Here is a 19,478-nt window from a genome sequence, read left to right as displayed (position 1 = left end):
GACAGCTGTTGGCAGCCAGATCTGGGAGCCCACAGAGGCTCCATGGGGTGGGATGGAAAGGATCCTCCCCCCTCCCCTGCCCTCTGACTCTCTCATCCCCACATGTTCCCACATACAGCCACATCAAACAAACACATACACGGCACATCAAAACACACACACACACACACACAAAGCGGATAAAACGACCCGCAATAAACCCAAATGCACTAACACTACAATGAGGAAATGTATGCATACAAAACACCACAGGAACAGAGGTCCAGCAGAAACAGATTCCAAGACACACAGATAGACCTGTGGTGGTTTAGATCTCTCTCACACACACATTCCCTCCCTCATCCAACACGTATACGCACAGCACAAAGCCACACAAAAGAGTCAGACGTATTCTAGGGAACAGGTTCATACTTTAATGAAAGGGTTTCTCCCTTGGCACAGTTCTGTTATCAAATAAATAAAGCAATTAATCAAAAACAGTCTATATAAACTAAACAAAGTCATGAAAAAGCCATTAGGGAAAAGAGAGAAAGGGTCTGGTCTGCTATTGAGGAACTGAACAGCAAGTGTTAGACATGTTTCATTTACAACAATCACCAAGAAGAAGTGAAGGAAGTGAGAGAAAAAGAGACAACTATCCTTCCCTGCTAGCACTGATTGGCACAGCAGACTCTGTAGAGAAGTGACAAAATAGCAGGCAAGTGTGATAGCTTGGCAGAAATACTGTATATTCGCTCAATCATTCAATTATTATAAATACGTTTATTCCTTCTACACGATACTGGTATAACCTTTCTGCAGTCCATATACTATTTACATTAGTTTAACACGTAGATACATTAATTTGACAAAACATAACTTAGTGATGGAATACAATGAGAACATTTAATTCAGTCTCGTCTGTAAATACCAAAACTGAATACATTTACAGATGAAGATACAGTGGAGCATTCTGGAGCAGAACTTTAGATGCCGGTGAAGCTGGAGTGTCCCTTTAAAGAGGCACAGTGCACTACTTTTGACCAGACCCTGGGCCCTGTTCAAAAGTTGTACATTATATAGGGAATAGGGCTCCATTTCAGACACACCATAGAGATATATGTTCCAGCACTGCCCCACTAATACCACAGTACTCTAGAGGCACATGGCACCATTCGTCTAGTGTCTGTGGTGTTGGGGGGAGGGAGTTTAACTGAGGATGAGAACCCAAGCAGATCCCTGCCTATTACCCACGGTGTCTGTCTGAGGGGATCACTGCAGACACCTTCACACACACACACACACACACACACACACACACACACACACACACACACACACACAGTTTAGCTGTGGTGTGAAGACTACAACATGAGTTATAGTGTTGAGATGGGCCCTGTCAGATGGGGTGCTGCCATGCTAGGCCTGGCAGATGCCAGCGCCAAGCAGATCGCAGAGCGGGGCTGAGGAATGGGGTGCAGCTGTGTTCCCCTTGCGGGTGGCTGAGGTGGGTGACTGTGTCCCGTGGTGAGGCCAGCTTGACTGATGCCTCTGCTAATGGACAGTCTGCAGCTATGTGAGAGAAGGAAGCACTGGAGCTCAGGACAAGACTGGAATGCACCAGATTCCCTCAACTGACCCAAAACACACACTAACAGAAACTTGTAGTAAAAGCTCTAAACCTAGACATGACCCAGAGTGGAAAGTTGGCTTTGATGTCTACACACCTGGTGTGAGGTTCAACACACCTGTAGGGGAATTCATGAACTCTTCACACCTGCTCACAACGCATAGCCAGTAGCGAGGTCTATTAGCTCATACTGACAACCAATGTTCCCTCTAAGATGTGCGAGAGTGCGGGCGTCAGTTATTAGCCCAGTTATAGATCATTTGTAGTCAGTAATGGGGGAGTGATTACTTCCTACAAGGGCACAAAACGTGTGCATTTCTAGACATATGTCTTAAAGGAGCAGTGTAGCCAATAGGCAGAGGGCAGCATATTTTGCCTGATTCCCTGTAATAATGGTATGTGAATAACGATGCCTCAGTGTTCACATTAAACACGCTTAGAATTTTCACAACGTTCAAGTTTGTGCTCAGCAGACCTGAAATGTGCTCAGTAACGAAAAAAATAGAGGGAACATTGCTGATTACAGTATTGTCCTCTTTACCCTGACCAGATGATACTCAGTCAGGAGCTCCTGGACTTGATGCAGGCATACCATAATGACAGTGGTAAACAGTGGTGTAGGGCTCTGATGGTTCACCTAGGGTGGGAGAGGATCTGAGAGGTCTTGCATGGTTTGAGCTGCCGGTCCCAACAGCAGGCCTTCAGCAGGGTGAGTTATGGTCCTGGTGGAGCCTAGGGGCTGGGCCTGGTGTCACCTCGCACCAGAGGAATGAGACAGACAGCTGAGAGCCTCCACCCCGGCCCAGCCCACCCAGCCAGCATCATAAACAGAGCCTTGTTGCCTGAGTGCTGGGGACACATGGCGTGAGGGCGGCCTGGTGAAACAGGTGCTGACAGCTGGGGACAGGGGGATGCCTCATGAGGGGACAGCGGTTAGGGTCATGTGTTATGATCAGACCTGGAGGATAATGGGACTGCTGTGGAATGTCAACCACTACATACTTATGATTCAGCTAATGAGAAAGAGCTTTACTGTGAACTGCTAACCACAACGATTAGACAGACACTGTTCAGAAGGCAGAGATGTAATTGAGAAGGTGTACACTGACCATTGGTGTGAAAGAACTGGGTGTGGTGATATTCGGTGGTGACATTAGGGGGAGTCAGATTTGTATCTTTGATGGTCTAAATTGTATATATAGTGTGCATTCAACAGGGTACATCGGGAAAATGGGGTTGAGTGAGAAATAAATGTAGATTGTTGATACAAACATCACATTATAAATAAATCTTATAATGTTGATAATATATGTCCATACAATATGTAGGTAAAACATGTAGGAGTGTTTCAACACTACATTACTGCAGATTGTATCATCTTTAAAAAAATACAACAAAATGTAACTGAAAAATAACATCTGATTAATAACAATAATAATAACACCATTAATAACACTAGAGGTAGCAGCTGATTACAGTCTTCTATTCTCACTGAACATTTCAACATCGTTCTCTCAGGGAGGGTCCTGTATTGCATGTGAGATTCAGGAGCTGGATGATCTTGTCTTCATCATATCCAGCCGATGCCTGTCAGCCCTCTGTTCTGACAGCCCAAAGTGTCTCCAATGCAACTGCACCCACAAGTGCTTTTCAAGTGGTTTTCAGTGGCGACAGGGGTGTCACAGCAGACAGGTAATACATGCACACAGACACTATACACACACACACAAATATTCATATGAACCAATGCACACATGCTCACACACACACACACTGTATATTCAGACACACAAATGTGTGTATATTTTTTTCTTTCGCACACACACACACACACACACACACACACACACACACACACACACACACGCAGTCTCTCCCTCGAACACAAACTCACTGGACACTGAGCATCATATATTTGATCTTTTTACATCAGTCTTTCCATCCAAACCAGCCCTTCACCTCCGAATCCCCTTCCCCAAAACGTAGAGGTCTGTGAGGATGGCAGTGCCAGTATGGCTTCGTAAAGTCACCTAGTCCATCAGAGTAGGGGGTTTCAGAGAACTAGACAGACAGAGAGGGATGAGAGGAGTCCTCTGGAGGACTACAGCAAAGTCTCTTTTCTCCTTCTGTTCCTCTCAGGCTCCCCTGTTACATCCCTCTGCAGTGTCCTGCTCCTGGTTCCTGGCACACCTGAAGACCAAGACACTGTCCCGCTGCCTCACAGGGACTCTTTATGCCTGGACAGCCCCATAATAACCCTCTTCAACCTGCACCTCTCCCTGTCTGTCCAACTCCTCTGTGAGAAGTGAGAAGGACTGTGAGAAGGTGCTCAGGGGCCAGGGGCAGCAGGGCAGGGAGCTGGCTGGCTCAGGACTGGTAGAAGTGGTGGTAGTGGTGGTGGTGTTCATGGTGGTGATGATGCTCATGCCTCTGAACCATCTGGGCCAGCCCTCCTTCATAGAGGAGCACACTGGGTAGGACCCTCACCTGCTCCTTCTCCACCACAGGCCCCACTGGAGCCCCCAGGGCCCGGGACTGCTGCTGGTCCTCCTTGGCCCTCTGCTTGTGCTTGCGGTAGGGGGCTGAGGACTGGTGAGGGGGGGCCTGGCTGGGTAGGGCCGGGGGAGGTGGGGCCCCTCTGCTCCTCATCACCCTGCCCGTGGTGGTCTGTGTGGGGTGTGTCCGGCTGTGGGTCTTGGGGGAGCGCAGGGCGTGTTTACCTGAGTCTTTACTCGGTCGTGGGGGACAAAGGGTGTCAGGGCCTGGGGCGGCGCTGCTCTCCATGGCCACCTGTGAGCGACGGTGGTGGGAGTAGGTGTGGCCATTCTCTGGTTCATGAGAGCGAGACCTGGTCTGGTTCGATGGTCGGGTCTGTGGCTCTGCTTTCACAGGCTCTGTGGTGGGGGCTGGAGAGGGGAGAAATATAAGTCAGGATAAATAACCCATAATGATTCAATTGATACATCAATAACTTCACTGAAAGACAGAGGTTTGTAACTCATAAACGTTAAAATTACCAGTTCCAATACTTTTGTAATACCTCTTCATTTTTTTCTGCTTTCTTTTTTTTCACAGGACAAAGTGTATTTTTCTAGGGGGAGGGTCACACTAAAAAATAATCCTGTCAACACAGACATTTAAACAAAAGCAGCCCCATATTAAACATAATTGAATTCACTTCATGATGAGGCTTGGCCCCTAAAGACATCGCATTGTGCCCTGGTAGCTCCAGATGTTTTACTGGCCAAGCAGGTGCTGGGGTAATGAAGGCCTCTATGTTTTACTGGCCAGACCTACCTGCCTGCCTCCAAGCAGGTGCTGGGGTAATGAAGGCCTCTATGTTTTACTGGCCAGACCTACCTGCCTGCCTCCAAGCAGGTGCTGGGGTAATGAAGGCCTCTATGTTTTACTGGCCAGACCTACCTGCCTGCCTCCAAGCAGGTGCTGGGGTAATGAAGGCCTCTATGTTTTACTGGCCAGACCAACCTGCCTGCCTCCAAGCAGGTGCTGGGGTAATGAAGGCCTCTATGTTTTACTGGCCAGACCTACCTGCCTGCCTCCAAGCAGGTCCTGGGGTAATGAAGGCCTCTATGTTTTACTGGCCAGACCTACCTGCCTGCCTCCAAGCAGGTGCTGGGGTAATGAAGGCCTCTATGTTTTACTGGCCAGACCTACCTACCTGCCTGCCTCCAAGCAGGTGCTGGGGTAATGAAGGCCTCTATGTTTTACTGGCCAGACCTACCTGCCTGCCTCCAAGCAGGTGCTGGGGTAATGAAGGCCTCTATCTGGACACAGCTTCAAAGTACCGCGGTGCTGTGATCAGTCAGTGCCTCTAGTCTACAATCTCTCCATCATCGCCCCTGGCCCTAGCCCCCCCCCATCCTTCTGGCTTTGTACCCCCCAGGACCAGCCCACCGGGGCCAGCTCACCTGCTCCAAAGCGGGATGTGTAATTCTCGATGCCGGCCAGGTCTAGGTAGTGGTTCCTGCGCTCCAGGTTCTCATCCACACAGTGGCGCTGGCAGCTCTGACTCTGACCCTGCTGGATCAGAACCTGGTGCTGGATAGTGTGGTGGTCACTGTGATGGCGCCTGGAGGGGAGAGAGATGAGACTTTACAACAGCTTGAAGCAGTTTTTTAGCTCTCTTAGATGCATTGCAAAACATACATTATGTCGGTGTCAAAATAAAGATTGTTATTAGTGTCAAAGATGTACAGATGTACATTATTGTCTTGTAAAACCGTGATGCAGGCTGTAGAACATATGTTACCTGAGGAGGGCTCGAGACTTCTTCTCTGCACTTTTAAGGTCTTCAATGCACTTGTCAGTCTTCGTTCTGGGGTGGGGCATGTCTGTGAGAGAGCAGGACATTATCAAAAAGAGCAGCCACACACACACACAATTTCTCTCAGAAGAAAGAAACCTTTGTTCACTGCCTTTTACTTTGAAGATCTATAAAAGAGAAAAAACAACAATGCTTCATTTATTTACTCCAGGTCTCATAAGACACAAAGAAAAAATATATACAGTACCAGTCAAAAGTTTGGACACATCTACTCATTCAAGGGTTTCTCTTAATTTGTACTATTTTCTACATTGTAGAATAATAGTGAAGACATTTTAAAACTATGAAATAACACATATGGAATCATATAGTAACCCAAAAAAAGTGTTAACCTCTTCAACCTATGGGGGCGCTATGTCATTATTGGATAAAAACGCGTGCCCGTTTTAAGCACAATATTTTGTCACGAAAAGATGATCGACTATGCATATAATTGGCAGCTTTGGAAAGAAAACACTCTGACGTTTCCAAAACTGCAAAGATATTATCTGTGAGTGCCCCAGAACTGATGCTACAGGCGAAACCAAGATGAAACTTCAAACAGGAAATGAGCAGGATTTTTGACGCTCTGTTTTTCATTGTCTCCTTATATGGCTGTGAAAGCGCCACGAATTAGCCTGCCCTTTCTATCGTTTCTCCAAGTTGTCTGCAGCATTGTGACGTATTTGTAGGCATATCATTGGAAGATTGGCCATAAGAGACTACATTTACCAGGGGTCCGCCCGGTGTCCTTTGTTGAAATTGTTGCGTAATCTCCAAGCTGCTCGCATTCATCCATGTGATTGAGACAGAGAGGAGACTTCCAGGAATGATATATATTGAAGAGATATGTGAAAAACACCCTGAGGATTGATTCTAAACAACGTTTACCATGTTTCAGTCGATATTATGGAGTTAATGTGGAAGAAAGTTTGGCGTTTGGATGAATGAATTTTCGGGGTTTTTTTGGTAGCCAAACATGACGCAGAAAACGGACCGATTTCTCCGGCACAACTAATCTTTCAGGAAAACTGAACATTTGCTATCTAACTGAGAGTCTCCTAATTGAAAACATCCTAAGTTCTTCAAAGGTAAATGATTTATTGAATGTTTTTGCTGGTTTTTGTGAAAATGTTGCCTGCTAATGCTAACGCTAAATGCTAATGCTAAATGCTAACGCTAAATGCTAAATGCTAGTTTGCTATGGTTGAGAAGCATATTTTTGAAAATCTGAGATGACAGTGTTGTTAACAAAAGGCTAAGCTTGAGAGCTAGCATATTGATTTAATTTCATTTGCGATTTTCATGAATAGTTAACGTTGCGTTATGGTAATAGCTTGAGGCTGTAGTCATGATCCCGGATCCGGGTTGGCTCGACGCAAGAAGTTAAACAAATCTAAATATATTTGAGATTCTTCAAAGTGGCAACCCTTTGCTTTGATGACAGCTTTGCACATCCCTGGCATTCTTTCAACCAGCTTCACCTGGAATGTTTTTCCAACAGTCTTGACGGAGCTCCCACATATGCTGAGCACTTGTTGGCTGCTTTTCCTTCACTCTGCAGTCCAACTCATCCCAAACCATCTCAATTAGGTCAGGTGATTGTGGAGGCCAGGTCATTTACATTTACATTTAAGTCATTTAGCAGACGCTCTTATCCAGAGCGACTTACAAATTGGTCATCTGATGCAGCACTCAATCACTCTCCTTCTTGGTCAAGGACACCTACACCACCTCTCCTCCAGGACACCTACACCATCCGATGTCACAGGAAGGCCATAAAGATCATCAAGGACAGCAACCACCCGAGCCACTGCCTGTTCACCCCGCTATCATCCAGAAGGCGAGGTCAGTACAGGTGCATCCAAGCTGGGACCGAGAGACTGAAAAACAGCTTCTATCTCAAGGCCATCAGACTGTTAAACAGCCACCACTAACATTGAGTGGCTGCTGCCAACACACTGACACTGACACTGACACTGACACTGACTCAACTCCAGCCACTTTAATAATGGGAATTGATGGGAAATGATGTAAAATATATCACTAGCCACTTTAAACAATGCTACCTAATATAATGTTTACATACCCTACATTATTCATCTCATATGTATACGTATATACTGTACTCTATATCATCTACTGCATCCTTATGTAATACATGTATCACTAGCCACTTTAACTATGCCACTTTGTTTACATACTCATCTCATATGTATATACTGCACTCAATACCATCTACTGTATCTTGCCTATGCCGCTCTGTACCATCACTCATTCATATATCTTTATGTACATATTCCTTATCCCCTTACACTGTGTATAAGACAGTAGTTTTGGAATTGTTAGTTAGATTACTTGTTGGTTATTACTGCATTGTCGGAACTAGAAGCACAAGCATTTCGCTACACTCGCACTAACATCTGCTAACCATGTGTACGTGACAAATACAATTTGATTTGATTTGAAATAGCCCTTACACAGCCTGGAGGTGTGTTGGGTCATTGTCCTGTTAAAAAACAAATGATAGTCCCACTAAGCGCAAACCAGATGGGATGGTGTAATGCTGCAGAATACTATGGTAGCCATGCTGGTTAAGTGTGCCTTGAATTAAAAATAAATCACAGACAGTGTCACCAACATAGCACCCCCACACATCTTCCTCCATGCTTCACGGAGGGAACCACACATGCAGAGATAATCTGTTCAATCTGCATCTCACAAAGACATGGCGGTTGGAACCAAAAATCTCAAATTTGGACTCATCAGACCATCAGGTTTCCAACAGTCTAATGTCAATTGCTATTTTTTCTTTGCCCAAGAAAGTCTCTTGTTCTTATTGGTGTCCTTTATTAGTGGTTTCTTTGCAACAATTCAACCAAGATGACCTGATTCACGCAGTCTCCTCTGAACAGTTGATGTTGAGATGTGTCTGTTACTTGAACTCTTTCTGAGGCTGGTAAGTCTAAATGAACTTATCCTCTGCGTCTTCCATTCCTGTGGCGGTCCTCATGAGAGCCAGTTTCATCATAGCGCTTGATGTTTTTTTGTTTAACACTTTTTAGTTACTACATGATTCCATATGTTATTTCATAGTTTTGATGTCTTCACTATTATTCTACAATGTAGAAATAGTAAAAAGAAAGAAAGAAAAAGAAAGAAAGAAAAACCCTGGAATGAGTAGTTGTGTCCAAACTTTTGACTGGTACTGTATATATAACCCAGAGTTTATTAATGAAGTAAGATATGTTGTGGTTTGAAATTAGCATGAAGACAGCCAGCTAATGGTTCGTTTTCAAAGCCTGCTTCTTTTGAATCACTTGACGTTATAAATAGCCCCAACAACAGGAAGTAAACAAACAGGGCATCATATTTTGTAGCAATTTTTTATTTATTCTCAATACTTGTTTACCAAGTCGTCAGTTAGAAAAGTTACATTGAATGTAGCTATATTTTACCGACAGCTCTGAGAAGTGGGGGGTGAGGGAGAAGAAGAAACACTTTGGAGAAAAATAAAATGGTTGTGGTTATCAAAAGGAGTTGGTGCATCTCTTAAGGTTTCTTTCAGAGTATTTGAAGGCACTGGGGGGTTCTCAGCTCTGTCACTACTCCCATCATTAAAAATGAACCCCATTGTGCCGGAGAGATGGGGAGAGAGGCAGAGAGAGAGAGAGAGAGAGAGAGAGAGAGAGAGAGAGGAGTCTGACATGCCTGAAGCAGGTGCCTTTCCGCATGACAATAAACAAGACTCTGGATGTGCTGACAGCAGAACAGTCAAGTAGGGGAGCTCAAAGAACACCGCTCTCTCGCCTCCCCCTCCATCTCCCCCTTCTGGTCCCCCATCTGCCCCATCCTCCCTCCCTCCCTCCCAGCCCTGTGATCCTCCCCCAGCCTGGTGGTTACCTGCGGTGCCCTGTGTGCAGCTCTGCCAGCGCTGGCTGGAGTCGGGGGCCACGGAGAGCTTGACCCGCAGTGTCTTGCTGCTGCTGGGGGAATGGTTGACTGACGTGTCCACCACCTCATAGATGGTGTGGAGCAGGCTGGTGATGTCCTGAGGGGGGGGGTGTCTGAGTTAGTGCACAGCCGACAACTCAGTTACTGTAGTCTGTCTAACATGTTACAGGAAAACAGGAGAGATGAAGAGAAGAACACGCAGAGTTGTCAGTTGTTTTATTTCAGTGTTCCACCTGTAAAGTGATCAGGCAGGGAGAACAAAGCGGGAGTACAAAGATGGGATAAATGCATGACAAGATATGTCTGGGAGGTGGGAGAAGAAGTGCTAAAAGATGAACTGATGCACAACCCACTCTATAGCAGCTCTGCTCTTAATAGATAGAGCCTTCATAACCCTTTCTCTCTATAGGATTTTAATGGTGGTTAGTGTAACTTTGGCAGTGGTTCAATTAAGAGCTTTTAAAAGTATTATCTGCCTCTCAGTATCTCTCTCTTTCTCACTCTTTGAAAGAGTTGAGTAGCTGAAGGCCATAGCACAGACCTTTGCCCCAGGGCTAAGAGTCAGACATAGACAGAATAAGAAAGAAAGAAAATAAGAGGGAAAATCCTGTAGGAGAGACAGAAAGGCCGAATAACATCCACACACAAAGTCAGTGAGCACAGAGCAGACATCTGAAATCTGCACTCGCGTAAGTCTTTCTCTCTTGCCTGTTTGGGAAGAGAGCAACATGAACATCCACAGATGGATCAATAGCATAGTATGTTTAATTATACATATTTCAAGTCTTGTTAGCATTTTCCCTCTGAAGGTAATTACTGCATTTCTACTAATGTTCCCTGGACTGTCACTGCTGAGAAAAGGGGCTTACAAAACCACTAGGGACCTTTTTGGGCCTGTTAGCCTAGCTTCTGCTCTCGCTCCTCTAAAACGTCCAAATGCCTGCATTCCTATTGCCTTGCCTCTCTCTCAATGCAACATAAAGGCCTATTATGAGCTCTTTGGGGACTGGCTCCAGATACCGTTTCAAACGCTAAGACATTAAAAAAAAAAAGCATCCTATGTCATTTTTAGTTTTCCATTTTTTCATATGTCTGAAGAAATAAAGAAAGGGAGCTGGAGAAGAAAGCTATTTCCTTCTTCTTCTTTTTGTGTGAGCTGCCGCCTGCCGTCTCATGTGCCGCGGGGCCATGGGCGATGCCAGAGAAACTGGAGATCCAACCATCCCACCACACAGAGGACGGCTTCAGTCTCTTCACACCGTTTCAACTCAGCTCTCCAAAAATACAGGCCTCTCTGACTGCACTGCTCAGATCTTTACAAGGCAGCAGCCAGCCACTAGGTATCTATCGCAGGGAAGGAAAAAGTCTCTTTGGTTCCTAGTGGCTGTATTATTGAAATGGATGAATGTAACTTCATCTGGTTGTGTCTCCCTTAGTCTGTGTATGTGTGTGTGTGTGTGTGTGTGTGTTAGTTTGAAAGAGGAAAAGATCATGGCGGGTAAAGTAAAGTGCCCTGTTATGTGTTAGAGTCTGTTTGAATATAAAATGTGTTTGAACCCTCACCTCTCTGGTGACCTTGCCATTGTTGTCAAAATCATACAGCGTGAATGTCCACTCCTGTCTGTTGTCTTCCTCTACAGAGACGGCACACTCAAGCTCCTGAAACGAATCGCATTGCAATATAAGTATCAATACATTCACGACTGTGTGTGCATGTGTGCCTCCTTCCATCCCTGAAAGGGTATTATATTGACGCTCTGGTTTTTCCCAGAAGCACTAATAAATGGTCCATGTTGGTGGTTCACAGTTCAACTTCACACTCACTTCAAACTGGAGCTGTTTCTGTGTGCCTGTGGGCGCCTGGTTTGCTCTCCCCTGCATCTTCTCCTCCACACAGCAACTGTCCACCGTCTTCTCCGGGGGCAGAGCCACTGTAAGAACAGACACGCAACCAAATGATCAAATACAAGTTTACTGATGTTGTAGCAGGTGCAGCGAAATGCTAATGCTACTAGCTCCTAACGATGCAGTAAAATGAAAAGACAAAAAAGACAAATCATTAACGGCGAATCTGATTAACAACCCAAATAGCACTGTAGCAGTAATCAACTGCAAACTATAGGTATGTACACCGGGAGAATGTACACAAGATCAACTAAGAATGATATGTACAGCAGTAGATATGTACAACAGTAGATATGTACAACAGTAGATATGTACAGCAGTAGATATGTACAACAGTAGATATGTACAGCAGTAGATATGTACAACAGTAGATATGTACAACAGTAGATATGTACAACAGTAGATATGTACAACAGTAGATATGTACAGCAGTAGATATGTACAGCAGTAGATATGTACAACAGTAGATATGTACAACAGTAGATATGTACAACAGTAGATATGTACAACAGTAGATATGTACAACAGTAGATATGTACAACAGTAGATATGTACAACAGTAGATATGTACAACAGTAGATATGTACAGCAGTAGATATGTACAACAGTAGATATGTACAGCAGTAGATATGTACAACAGTAGATATGTACAACAGTAGATATGTACAGCAGTAGATATGTACAACAGTAGATATGTACAACAGTAGATATGTACAGCAGTAGATATGTACAACAGTAGATATGTACAGCAGTAGATATGTACAACAGTAGATATGTACAACAGTAGATATGTACAACAGTAGATATGTACAGCAGTAGATATGTACAACAGTAGATATGTACAACAGTAGATATGTACAACAGTAGATATGTACAGCAGTAGATATGTACAACAGTAGATATGTACAACAGTAGATATGTACAGCAGTAGATATGTACAACAGTAGATATGTACAGCAGTAGATATGTACAACAGTAGATATGTACAACAGTAGATATGTACAACAGTAGATATGTACAACAGTAGATATGTACAACAGTAGATATGTACAACAGTAGATATGTACAGCAGTAGATATGTACAACAGTAGATATGTACAGCAGTAGATATGTACAACAGTAGATATGTACAGCAGTAGATATGTACAGCAGTAGATATGTACAACAGTAGATATGTACAGCAGTAGATATGTACAACAGTAGATATGTACAACAGTAGATATGTACAGCAGTAGATATGTACAACAGTAGATATGTACAGCAGTAGATATGTACAGCAGTATATATATTACAGTAAGCTACATCAAGAATCCAGTGTATAAATAAGCATAAGGCACAGACACAAAATACTCCGGGGCTTGGATGCACATCATTGCCATGGGAAAGTGCTAACATAGCCCCAGGAATGGGAGAGGAGGTGGAGGAATAGAACATGGAACTGAACAGACATAACATGCCCTACATGCCAACAACAGGACATGATGCTACTGTATAATGTGGCTTAAGATATTACATTCTAAAGTGGGAACATCATCTGATCTGAACATCAAAGAACCCTGTGGGAGCCCTGCCTTGGTCTCTGTGCCCACTGTAGCTGAGCTCATAATGCTGGATGTTTCACTGAGTATTATAGCTTCCAGACATATAGCCCAGACAGACAGCGTCCATAGGGAGGCCTCACCTCGTCTGTCACACACACATCCTATTCCACCGCTACACACATCCTCATCAACAGTAGGCCCCAACTACAGTATCAAACCTGTATAGTGCATGTCAGCCCACCAACATCTCCTACTGTAACATGTCACAGTCCTTTCATATCCTCTCATCACATCCAAATCCAACTAAAACCTCTGAGATGTTTCAGACCTGGGTACTACAAATGAAAAAGAGACTGATAGGCCAAGGGCAGAGGCCATGAATACACAGAGTCACTCCATGGGTCCAAGTAGTGCACTATTTACGGAATAGGGTGACATTTCATTGGGACGCAGTTGGTGGCCATTTGGTTTTGCTCGTGCCCAACCAATCAGGAGATGGCTGGGTTACTACACACACACACACACACCCCCCAACCCCCTCCCCCCTGTTGCACTTTGAAGTTCCATTCTCAAACCTTTTGGCCGAGGATCAGACCAGACGGCTGTAAAACAGAATCACTAATTAATTAAGCCAAGTCAAATCTGAAACAGCGTTTGTTGTGGTCGCCAAAGGAGCAGACAGACAGACACAACAGCCTCGTTCTCTATCCTCCATATCCAAGCAGATCAAAGAGAGAGGAACATGTCTGTCCAGTCTCCTGTCCCCTCGGCTGCAGGCACAATGAAAGGCAGCGTCCTGGGGAGCAAAAACTTTTTGGAGGAGGAAAAAAAAATAACCCTGTCCTTTGATCATCACAGATGCTCAAAGGTACCATTGTGCCGTGCGGGGGGGGGGGATCTGTTGCATAACAAGCCCAATGTGGAGATGGTGATGCTTATCGCCAGGCTAATGAAAAGACCCAGAGGAATAGGCTATGTCCCAGAGGGCACCCTATTCCCTATGTCGACATAATCTGCTAGCTCCCTCTCAGACTGACCCCCATCACTGAAATACAGTCAGCCTGCTCTTTAGAGGGGAAATAAATGCTGGTGATCTGAAGGGAGGGGGAGGAGGGACTCTCACTATGCCATCATGCCTGATCCAACAGCCCTGACATCACACACACACACGCTGTCACACACGACCGCTGTCACACACTCTCAGCTTTCAACTCTGTGTGGTTGGTCTGAGAGTCAAGCAAGTGTGACCTGACACAAAGATATAGGTTTATACAGCTGATTGGGACTTCTAAGCCTCACTTAATGGCCTTGTGAAAACTACATTTGAAAAGGCACGTATCTGCAAGATCCAAAGAGTCAAAACACAATACCATCTTGGATCCCTTATGCTTCATCCTGCTTTGCAATTTTGCCAGCAAGCTATTTTTTAATCCTGAGGAAAGACAAGCTTTTATATGTGCTTTGGCCTAACGATCATCTGTAACCTCTCTCTGGCTCTCTATGTCTGTCCCTTTCCCCTTCAACAAACCACTTTCTTTCCATGGTTATAAAGAATCAAAAAGCCGGAATGCTCCATAAGGGCTTTCATTGAAGTTTAAATGTGATTTAAGAAATCTGTTAGTGAACCCCCAGGTCTGAAGAAGAATTGCACCAAACGGTAATCAAGACCTACTTGTCTCTCATAAGTTCTGACTGAAATGTACCACAAATAGTACTTACAGAGTCTGTAAGAAAACCATGGTGTCTACTCTTCTGAGAATGAGGGGAGGAGAAAGGAAGCAAGATACAAGCAGACACAGGGAGGGATTTTGACATGAACAAGGTGTGGTGTGAATGGTCATCTAACGGCACCATAATTACATGTTCTATAATAGGTTTATTTATATCACTTTTCACCAGGTCTGAAGGTACTTGTGTGGTGATTTTTATTTTACCTTTATTTAACTAGTCAAGTCAGTTAAGAAAAAATTCTTATTTCCAATGACAGCCTAGGAACAGTGGGTTAACTGCCTTTGTCAGGGGCAGAACGATAAGATTTTTACCTTGTCAGCTCGGGATTGCAACGTTATGAGGACCAAAGCATACCTGGCCCACACCTTAAAATAAACTCAACGACAAATCTAGCCAGCCGAGACACCCTGACCCACATATCTGGGCTGGTCCCATCCCAGTCTCCCTTGCTGCCAGTTAGGTAGCACAACAGAGCTCTGGGCTGGTCCCATCCCAGTCTCCCCTGCTGCCAGTTAGGTAGCACAACAGAGCTCTGGGCTGGTCCCATCCCACTCTCCCCTGCTTGCCAGTTAGGTAGCACAACAGAGCTCTGGGCTGGTCCCATCCCAGTCTCCCCTGCTGCCAGTTAGGTAGCACAACAGAGCTCAGTCTCCCCTGCTGCCAGTTAGGAAGCACAATAGAGCTCTGGGCTGGTCCCATCCCAGTCTCCCCTGCTGCCAGTTAGGTAGCACAACAGAGCTCAGTCTCCCCTGCTGCCAGTTAGGAAGCACAATAGAGCTCTGGGCTGGTCCCATCCCAGTCTCCCCTGCTGCCAGTTAGGAAGCACAACAGAGCTCTGGGCTGGTCCCATCCAAGTCTCCCCTGCTGGCAGTTAGGAAGCACAACAGAGCTCTGGGCTGGTCCCATCCAAGTCTCCCCTGCTGCCAGTTAGGTAGCACAACAGAGCTCTGGGCTGGTCCCATCCAAGTCTCCCCTGCTGCCAGTTAGGTAGCACAACAGAGCTCTGGGCTGGTCCCATCCCAGTCTCTCCTGCTGCCAGTTAGGAAGCACAACAGAGCTCTGGGCTGGTCCCATCCAAGTCTCCCCTGCTGGCAGTTAGGAAGCACAACAGAGCTCTGGGCTGGTCCCATCCAAGTCTCCCCTGCTGCCAGTTAGGTAGCTCAACAGAGCTCTGGTGCTCTTTTCCAGCTCAGTTCAGATGAAGGGGGATGTCTTTCCTCCCCGATTCCTTAATCAAGGATCACACCACACAGGGGGAAAACAGAATAGATGGAGGTGGATTGCAAAGCACAGAGGGGGAGGGGAGGGCCAGGTGAGAGAAAGGGGGGAGGAAAGGAGAAGGAAGGTAAAGGGGGAGAGGGGGAGGGGTTCCATACATCCCCCTCATCAGCACATTTGAGGAGCTTAGTGTGGGGGGGGGGTGTCCTACCTTCTAAACGGTAATGTTCATCACTGATCCCCTCTGCACACGCCTTGTCCAACACATCCTGGAGAAAGAGAAACAGAGACACATTTATTTTAGTGTATTTGTCACGGACCAAGCACAACACATATATATTCCACCAGATGTAGCTACAGAGTTTATTTCCATGTTTGTTGTCATACATACAGTAAAGAGGAAGAGTAGTCATCATATAAACAAACTATTCTAGATGGACACTGGAGATCTACATTAGAGCCGCCAACACATACTGACATGGCTAAATCCAAATGACACTATTCAGCTCTATATATTTAGAGCTTGCTTGACAACTGTGAGTTGAAGCTGAGCAGAACCATAAAGTTAGAGAAGACAGTACTGTAATTGAAGAATCTAAACAGAGTGAGCGTATGACTGACTGTCACTGACACACAGTACTGGCACACGTACAAAGAACGGCCTCAAATCACTGGTCACAATCACACTCTTCCTGTGGGGAATTGTGGGTTGTCTGTGAGGTTATTTCCGTGACGGGGTCTATCGTCATTGGGGGTAGCGATACGCTGGTGGGATTGTTTTTTTCAGTCCACCCGACCCGAGCCCCTCCTGGCAGCCGTGTCTGTGAGTGCATTCCAATGGGACTGCGTGATATGTGAGCACAGGGCTTCACCATGGAAAATGCCAACTCAGGTGTCTCTGTGGCATTACAGTCATCTGGCCCAATAACCATTACACACACACCCCTGATCTGAGCGTTCTCTTTCACACACACACATCAGAAAAAGCTCTCTCTCTGGCATTGACACATATACTACTGAAAACACTCTCATACCATAAGACTACACAGATATAAACCTAGACATACACTAACTACATGATAAACACAGCAATCAAATTAAAAACCACTAAAACAACACCTGAGATCTCTCCCCCTCTCTGTATCGCTCTCAGTGTCTCCTCCTCTCTCTGTGTAGATCTCTCCCCCCTCTCTGTATCGCTCTCAGTGTCTCCTCCTCTCTCTGTGTAGATCTCTCCCCCCTCTCTGTATCGCTCTCAGTCTCCTCCTCTCTCTCTGTAGATCTCTCCCCCCTCTCTGTATCGCTCTCAGTGTCTCCTCCTCTCTCTCTGTAGATCTCTCCCCCTCTCTGTATCGCTCTCAGTGTCTCCTCCTCTCTCTGTGTAGATCTCTCCCCCTCTCTGTATCGCTCTCAGTGTCTCCTCCTCTCTCTGTGTAGATCTCTCCCCCTCTCTGTATCGCTCTCAGTGTCTCCTCCTCTCTCTGTGTAGATCTCTCCCCCCTCTCTGTATCGCTCTCAGTGTCTCCTCCTCTCTCTGTGTAGATCTCTCCCCCTCTCTGTATCGCTCTCAGTCTCCTCCTCTCTCTCTGTAGATCTCTCCCCCTCTCTGTATCGCTCTCAGTGTCTCCTCCTCTCTCTGTGTAGATCTCTCCCCCCTCTCTGTATCGCTCTCAGTGTCTCCTCCTCTCTCTGTGTAGATCTCTCCCCCCTCTCTGTATCGCTCTCAGTCTCCTCCTCTCTCTCTGTAGATCTCTCCCCCCTCTCTGTATCGCTCTCAGTGTCTCCTCCTCTCTCTGTGTAGATCTCTCCCCCCTCTCTGTATCGCTCTCAGTGTCTCCTCCTCTCTCTGTGTAGATCTCTCCCCCTCTCTGTATCGCTCTCAGTGTCTCCTCCTCTCTCTGTGTAGATCTCTCCCCCCTCTCTGTATCGCTCTCAGTGTCTCCTCCTCTCTCTGTGTAGATCTCTCCCCCTCTCTGTATCGCTCTCAGTGTCTCCTCCTCTCTCTGTGTAGATCTCTTCCCCCTCTCTGTATCGCTCTCAGTGTCTCCTCCTCTCTCTGTGTAGATCTCTCCCCCCTCTCTGTATCGCTCTCAGTGTCTCCTCCTCTCTCTGTGTAGATCTCTCCCCCCTCTCTGTATCGCTCTCAGTCTCCTCCTCTCTCTCTGTAGATCTCTCCCCCCTCTCTGTATCGCTCTCAGTGTCTCCTCCTCTCTCTGTGTAGATCTCTCCCCCCTCTCTGTATCGCTCTCAGTGTCTCCTCTCTCTGTGTAGATCTCTCCCCTCTCTGTATCGCTCTCAGTGTCTCCTCCTCTCTCTGTGTAGATCTCTCCCCCCTCTCTGTATCGCTCTCAGTGTCTCCTCCTCTCTCTGTGTAGATCTCTCCCCCTCTCTGTATCGCTCTCAGTGTCTTCTCCTCTCTCTGTGTAGATCTCTTCCCCCCTCTCTGTATCGCTCTCAGTGTCTCCTCCTCTCTCTGTGTAGATCTCTCCCCCTCTCTGTATCGCTCTCAGTGTCTCCTCCTCTCTCTGTGTAGATCTCTCCCCCTCTCTGTATCGCTCTCAGTGTCTCCTCCTCTCTCTGTGTAGATCTCTCCCCCTCTCTGTATCGCTCTCAGTGTCTCCTCCTCTCTCTGTGTAGATCTCTCCCCCCTCTCTGTATCGCTCTCAGTGTCTCCTCCTCTCTCTGTGTAGATCTCTCCCCCCTCTCTGTATCGCTCTCAGTGTCTCCTCCTCTCTCTGTGTAGATCTCTCCCCCCTCTCTGTATCGCTCTCAGTGTCTCCTCCTCTCTCTGTGTAGATCTCTCCCCCCTCTCTGTATCGCTCAGTGTCTCCTCCTCTCTCTGTGTCTCCCTCTCTCTCTGTAGATCTCTCCCCCCTCTCTGTATCGCTCTCTGTGTCTCCCCCTCTCTCTCTGTAGATCTCTCTCCCCTCTGTATCGCTCTCTGTGTCTCCCCCTCTCTCTGTGCAGATCTCTCCCCCCTCTCGGTATCACTCTGTGTCTCTGCCCTCTCTCTCTCTGTGTAGATCTCTCCCCCCTCTCTGTATCACTCTCTGTGTAGATCTCTCCCCCTCTCTGTATTGCTCTCTGTGTCTCTGCCCTCTCTGTGCAGATCTCTCCCCCCTCTCTGTATCACTCTCTGTGTAGATCTCTCCCCCCTCTCTGTATCGCTCTCTGTGTCTCCCCCTCTCTCTCTGTG

General features: G+C 46.2%; 1 protein-coding gene across 1 annotated transcript in view; it reads right to left on the bottom strand.

Annotated features, from left to right (window-relative positions):
• Nucleotides 1-388: 388 nt before the first annotated feature.
• The window catches only part of LOC118364847 (protein naked cuticle homolog 1-like), a 43,412-nt gene continuing 24,322 nt past the window's right edge, over nucleotides 389-19,478 (bottom strand). The window contains exons 4-10 of the mRNA XM_052502564.1: nucleotides 16,494-16,551; nucleotides 11,712-11,818; nucleotides 11,451-11,546; nucleotides 9,837-9,984; nucleotides 5,880-5,961; nucleotides 5,539-5,699; nucleotides 389-4,515 (exon numbers count right to left, since the gene is read on the bottom strand). Coding sequence (XP_052358524.1) covers nucleotides 3,977-4,515; nucleotides 5,539-5,699; nucleotides 5,880-5,961; nucleotides 9,837-9,984; nucleotides 11,451-11,546; nucleotides 11,712-11,818; nucleotides 16,494-16,551 — 1,191 coding nt within the window. The 3' untranslated portion in view covers nucleotides 389-3,976. The remainder of the gene's footprint in view (nucleotides 4,516-5,538; nucleotides 5,700-5,879; nucleotides 5,962-9,836; nucleotides 9,985-11,450; nucleotides 11,547-11,711; nucleotides 11,819-16,493; nucleotides 16,552-19,478) is intronic.

This window comes from Oncorhynchus keta, unplaced genomic scaffold (genome assembly GCF_023373465.1).
Source record: "Oncorhynchus keta strain PuntledgeMale-10-30-2019 unplaced genomic scaffold, Oket_V2 Un_contig_1587_pilon_pilon, whole genome shotgun sequence".
Classification (NCBI taxonomy): Eukaryota; Metazoa; Chordata; class Actinopteri; order Salmoniformes; family Salmonidae; genus Oncorhynchus; species Oncorhynchus keta.
Note: the sequence above shows the minus strand (reverse complement) of the source record. Positions and strands in the feature narration are given on the sequence as shown.